Source organism: Sus scrofa, chromosome 6, assembly GCF_000003025.6.
Source record: "Sus scrofa isolate TJ Tabasco breed Duroc chromosome 6, Sscrofa11.1, whole genome shotgun sequence".
In the NCBI taxonomy this organism is placed as follows: Eukaryota; Metazoa; Chordata; class Mammalia; order Artiodactyla; family Suidae; genus Sus; species Sus scrofa.
This window is the reverse complement of record NC_010448.4, coordinates 147155260-147161318: the sequence shown is the minus strand read 5'-3', so window position 1 is coordinate 147161318 and position 6059 is coordinate 147155260. Positions and strand designations below refer to the sequence as shown.

The window sequence follows — 6059 nt, the reverse complement described above, 5'->3', positions numbered from 1 at the left end:
GTGTGTTTGTTTTCTCCTTTTTCTCTTTGTCATGCCCTCTATTTGCATTTTTGAAAAGAAATTCCATGTTGCTAGGCTCACGAATGTGCCTCAGGGCACATGGGTGTTTCTACTTGAGTGGAAGATCTCTCAGGCTGCATTCTTTTCCCATGGACTCCAGGGACTGCAGAGAAGGCTTCCCACTAGATCTGCCTGGAGCAGGATCCCACTGGAACCGCCTGTGACTGTGAGAGCCAGAGACATCTGGCCTGGTTTCAGCTCCAAGCTAGAGGAGTGCCGTGAAATCACATGATGTTTGGACTAAAAGGGTAAGCTGAAGAGTGTCTCTCTCATCCTGCCTTGACCAGTGACATCTGAGCAGTGAGCAAATGGGCCCTTCCAAGGCGCTACTGTGATCCACTGCATGTGCCAGAACAACAGGAGAAAAGGTGAGTCTTCAAGCCAGGCCCCCTGGGATACTGATGCTTGGCAGTATTCCAAAACCAGTTAGTGGGGGTGAGGACATGCAAAGAAGGAAGGCGGGAGACCCTGGAAGGAGACTTCTGGGTCATCTGGCTAAACTCCATTCATGAATGGGAATTGCAGTGGTGGCGGTGATGGAAATAGTAAAGCAGGAAGGGAAGAGACATGACCAATATTTCACAGATGGTCCAGGGAACCAGGACTAGATTTTAGGTGTCTTAACCCCAAGCCCAGGTAGCAGAGGACAACCCTTGTCTAGGGCATTTGCTGCTGGCATGTGGCCTCTATTTCGGAGTAACTTTGTTAATTCGATTATTTCTTCTAAGAATCTATTTCTTTAGACTTTAGTCTGGATGCCACGGAGCATGAAGGCTGGATTAGAAGAAAACATAGCTGATTGCTTGTAGAGAGGACACCCCTCCGTTTCTACCCCCTTTCTAGTCTCTCCCATTTCCCTTCTTCATTTCATATTTATATCTTCCTAGCCTTCTCGGGTTAGTGAAAGAATCAAAAAAGTCTGGTCCATAATTACTTTAAGAATGTCACTTGTCTTGGAGTTCCCATCGTGACTCAGTGGTTGACGATCCGACTAGGAACCATGAGGTTGCAGGTTTGATCCCTGGCCTTGCTCAGTGGGTTAAGGGTCCGGCATTGTCATGAGCTGTGGTGTAGGTCGAAGACGTGGCTCGGATCTGGCCTTGCTGTGGCTGTGGCGTAGGCCGGCAGCTACAGCTCTGATTGGACCCCTAGTCTGGGAACCTCCATATGCTGCAGGAGTGGCCCTAAAAAAAAAAAAAAAAAAAAAAAAAGTGTCACTTGTCTAGACCCCTAAGGGGCTCATTCCCAACAGGAGAGAAACCTTGCACTCCCTGACTGATCTGGGTCTCCACACCCCTGTGACTTTTCTGAATCCTCCATGCCTCCTCCCTGAGGCCTAGCAAATGGTCCTCGGCCTCCCTTAGTGAACCAGTGGTCGTGAGAAAGTTGAGTGTAGCCGTGAAGGCATGGGCTTAGGCTGAATTTTGGCTGAAACACGTTTTAGATATTGCAGTGAACTGTATGCAATTGCAGGTGTAGAGCTTAAAAACATAAACTTTTAATTTGAAAATAATTGTAGATTTGCATGGAGTTGTAAAAAAACACTACGGAGATTCTAGGTACAGTTTTACCTTTTCCCTGCAATCGGAACATTGTGTAAAACCAGAGTCTAATGTCACAATCATTATGTAGACATTGATAACAGACAGGTACAGAACAGTTTCACCATCATGGATATCTCCAGCTGCACTTTTACAGACACACCCATTTGTCTCCTCCCTGGCAACCACTACCTGTCTTTGATTTCTATAATTTCACCATTTGAAGGATATTATATAAATGGAGAGAGTTTGCATTGTGGCTCAGCAGGTTAAGAACCTGACTAGTATCCATGAGGATGTGGGTTCGATCCCTAGCCTTGCTCAGTGGGTTAAGGATCCAGCGTTACCACAAGCTGCAGCATAGGTTGCATATGTGGAACTGGTGTAGGCTGACAGCTACAGTTCCAATTCGACCCCTAGGCTGGAGATTTTTCATATGCCCCAGGTGCAGCCTTAAAAAGACCAAAAAAAAAAAAAAAAAAAAAAAAAAAGAAAGGAAAAAAAAGAAAAAAGAATATTATATAAATGGAATCGTATAGTATGTAACCATTGGGGATTGGCTTTTTTCACTCAGCATAATTCCCTGAAGATTCATATAATTTGTTGCTTATAGCAATAGCTTTGTTACTTTTTATTGCTCAGTAGTGTTCCATGATAAGGAAGTACCACACCTTGTTTAAACATTCACCCATTAAAGGACATCTGGGGTATTTCCAGTTTGGGGGTTATTACAAATAAAGCGGCTATAAACATTGGTGTATAGGTTTTTGCACAAACGTAAGTTTTCATTTTTTTCTGGCATAAGTACCCAAGAGTGCAATTGCTTGGGTCTTAACAGTAGCTGTGTCTAGTTTTAGAAGAAATTGCCAAATTTTTTCCAGAGTAGCTATACCATTTACATTCCTACCGGCAATGTAGGAATGACCCAGTTTCTTCATTTGCACGCTCACCCGCTTTTGGTGTTGTCATTTGATAGATATACAGTGATGGCTCATTGTGGTTTTAACTTTTATTTCCTTAATAGCTACTGATGCTGAATATCTTTTCATGTGCTTATTTCACAATGGACATAGTCAGTTGACACACTCGGTATGGACATACTCTTTAGTGATATATCTGCTCACATCTTTTGCACATTTTCTACTGGATTTTTTTAAATGTTGAGTTTGGAGAATTCTTTTTATATTATAAATACTCGTCCTTTGTTGGATTTTGTTGTTGCCCATTTTGTAGCTTGTATTTTTATTCTCTTAACAGAGTCTGTTCTCTCACATAACAAAAATATTTAATTTTGATAAAGTCCAATTTATCAATTTTTTTCTCTTATGGATTATACTCTTGGTGACAAGTCTAAAAATAAGAACTCTTTGCATAGCTCCAGATCCCAGAGGATTTTCTCTTTTTATTTCTCTAGAAGTTTTATAATTTTACATTTAAGCCTATAGTCAATTTTTGTTTTTGTTTTTTTTTTTTGTCTTTTATCTTTTTGGGGCCGAATTTGAGGCATATGGAGGTTCCTGGGCTAGGGGTCGAATTGGAGCTGTAGCTGCTGGCCTACACCACAGGAACACAGGATCCGAGCCACATCATAGATCTACACCACAGCTCACAGCAATCCCAGATCCTTAACCCACTGAGCAAGGCCAGGGATCAAACCTGCGTCCTCATGGATGTTAGTCAGATTCATTTCCACTGAGCCATGATAGGAACTCCATTTTTTCTTGATTTTTGTATAAGGTGTGAGGTTTAGGTCAAGGTTAATTTTTTTCGTTTTTGCCAATGCCTGTCCAGTTGCTCCAGCATCATTTTTTAAAAAAGTAATTAATTATTTTTTATTACAATATAGTTGATGGAGTACCCGTCGTGGCTCAGTGGCTAACGAATCTGACTAGGAGCCATGAGGTTGCGGGTTCGATCCCTGGCCTTGCTCAGTGGGTTGAGGATCCCGAGTTGCTGTGAGCTGTGGTGTAGGTTGCAGATTCAGCTCGCTGGAAGTTCCTATTGTGGCTCAGGGGTAACGAACCCAACTAGTATCCATGAAGACGTGGGTTTGATTCCTGGCCTCACTCAGTGGTTTAAGGATCCTGAGTTGCTGTGGCTGTGGCATAGGCTGGCAGCTAGAGCTCCCAATTCAATCCCTAGCTAGGGAACTTTCATATGAGGCTGGTGCGGCCCTAAAAAGCAAAACAAAAACAAAAACAAAAACAAAACTAGCTCTCTACCCCCAACAGCTCCCTTAGCATTGGCAATCTCATAGGCAGATCATGCAGGTAAGGTAACATCTAAAGAAAGATGTAGCCAGTCTGGAGGCAATGGAGAATGATGTAGAATCCAGTCTGCTGCCTTGATGATTCACTGAGATCCTTTCTCTCTTTCCCCCTTTAAAAACTGTCATGAATGAGCAGAATCTTCAGCGTTGGTCTCAGGACATGAGTCCACCTTTTTCCCAGATTGCCAGCTTTTCTGATTAAAGCACCTTTCCTTTCTATCGACACCCCTTGAATTACTGGCTTTGGAGCGTCAAGCAGTCGAACATGAGTTTGGTAACATGGTTAACAACGCCAATAGTTTATCATTGACAAACACGGTTTTTGTTTGGTTGGTTTTGTTTTTGCTTTTTGGGGCTGCACCTGCTGCATATTGGAAGTTCTCAGGCCAAGGGTTGAATTGTAGCTGCAGCTGCTGGCCTATGCCACAGCCACCACAACACCAGATCCTTAATCCACTGAGCAAAGCCGGGGATGGAACCCACATCCTCATGGATACTAGTTGGGTTCATTACTGCTGAGCCACAACAGGAACTCCCAAACACTCTCATTTAATCCACTATCTCTATATGTATATATATTTAATTTATTGGGATATAGTTGACTTACAATGTTGTATTAATTTCAGGTGTACAGCAAAGTGAATCCCTATATGTATTTTAAAAATTGACCGAGTAATGTCCCTTAGGGTTTTTCTTCAAAACTCCAATACAGGGAGTTCCCATTGTGGCGCAGTGGTTAACGAATCCGACTAGGAAACATGAGGTTGCGGGTTCGATCCCTGGCCTCGCTTAGTGGGTTAAGGATCCGGCGTTGCCGTGAGCTGTGGTGTAGGTTGCAGACGCGGCTCGGATCCCGCGTTGCTGTGGCTCTGGCATAGGCCGGGGGCCACAGCTCCGATTCGACCCCTAGCCTGGGAACCTCCATATGCCGCGGGAGCGGTCCAAAGAAATAGCAAAAAAAAAAAAAAAAAAAAAAAAAGCCAAAAAAAAAAAAACACTCCAATACAGTTCATTCTAGACTCAGGAATTCCAGTTAGTTGTCATATCGCTTTAGCCTCCTTTAATCTAGAACATATCCACAATTTTTCTTATCTTTTATGCCACTGACACTTTTAAAGAATATAACATCCCTGCCTCCACCTGCACTCTGGCACCCCAGGTTTTTTGTTTTTTGTTTTTGCTTTTTAGGGCTGCACCCACAGCACATGGAAGTTTCCAGTCTAGGGGTGGAATCAGAGCTGCATCTGCTGGCCTGTGCCACAGCCACAGCAACAGCAACATAGGATCCGAGCCTCATCTGTGACCTACATCACAGCTCACTGCAACACCGGATCCTTAGCCCCCTGAGCAAGGCCAGGGATGGAACCCACATTCTCATGGATCCTAGTCGGGTTCATTAACCACTGAGCCACAAAGGGAACTCCCGGCACCCCGGTTTTAATAGTAAAGTCCTCATTTGGGGTTTAACTTGTATTTCCCCCATCTGTTAAGCAAGGATATTAAGATTTTTCTCCTATGAGTATCACTGGGAGAGTTAAATTAGGTAATGCATGTAAAATCCTACACACAAAAAGCACTCCATAAATATTAATTATTAATACTGTAGCCAGGCAGTGTTAAATGATCTTGATTTTGCTCTCCCTCTTAGACTCTTCCAACTAAGAGCATAATCACAAGAGACAGAGTTGTGGGGCTGGGCAGCTTCAGCTCTGACATTTCAGCTTCCTCATCTGGCAAAGGGGGAGATGCTTCCCATCCCACTGTGGTGCTGTGAGCTTTAATGGCATGTATGCAAAAGTGCCTGGACATAAAATGGGTTCTTAAAAAAAAAAAAGAAAGAAAGAATAAAAGGGTGATGCTTAATCTGTTGAATGACGAGAACAGAAACCGCTCTCAGACATTTTTTTTTTTAATTCTAACATAATGTACAGTCATTCTTAGGCAGTACAAAGAAATGAAAAAAATGTAGCTGGAGCCCAGGACTTGGGAATCGTCATGATTTAGCCGCTGCGTGATCTCTGGGACGATTACTTAACCTTTCGCAGCTTCAATTTTATCATGTGGAATTTGGGGATAAAAATCAGCGTACATCCCGGGGGAGATTTTTGTGTTAATTAATGATGCCCAGCAGCAGTTGGGCACTCCATCCACGTCGCCGGAAGGATGCACGAATGACTAAAGCATTCACC

The 6059-nt window shown here is 43.2% G+C and overlaps 1 protein-coding gene across 2 annotated transcripts in view; it reads left to right on the top strand.

Annotated features, from left to right (window-relative positions):
• The window catches only part of DNAJC6 (DnaJ heat shock protein family (Hsp40) member C6), a 170896-nt gene continuing 165145 nt past the window's right edge, over positions 309-6059 (top strand). Inside the window, exon 1 of one of the 2 annotated variants that reach the window (XM_013988882.2) lies at positions 309-428. In XM_013988882.2, coding sequence (XP_013844336.1) covers positions 404-428 — 25 coding nt within the window. In that variant the 5' untranslated portion in view covers positions 309-403. The remainder of the gene's footprint in view (positions 429-6059) is intronic. The other variant, XM_021093584.1, reaches the window with a different exon arrangement.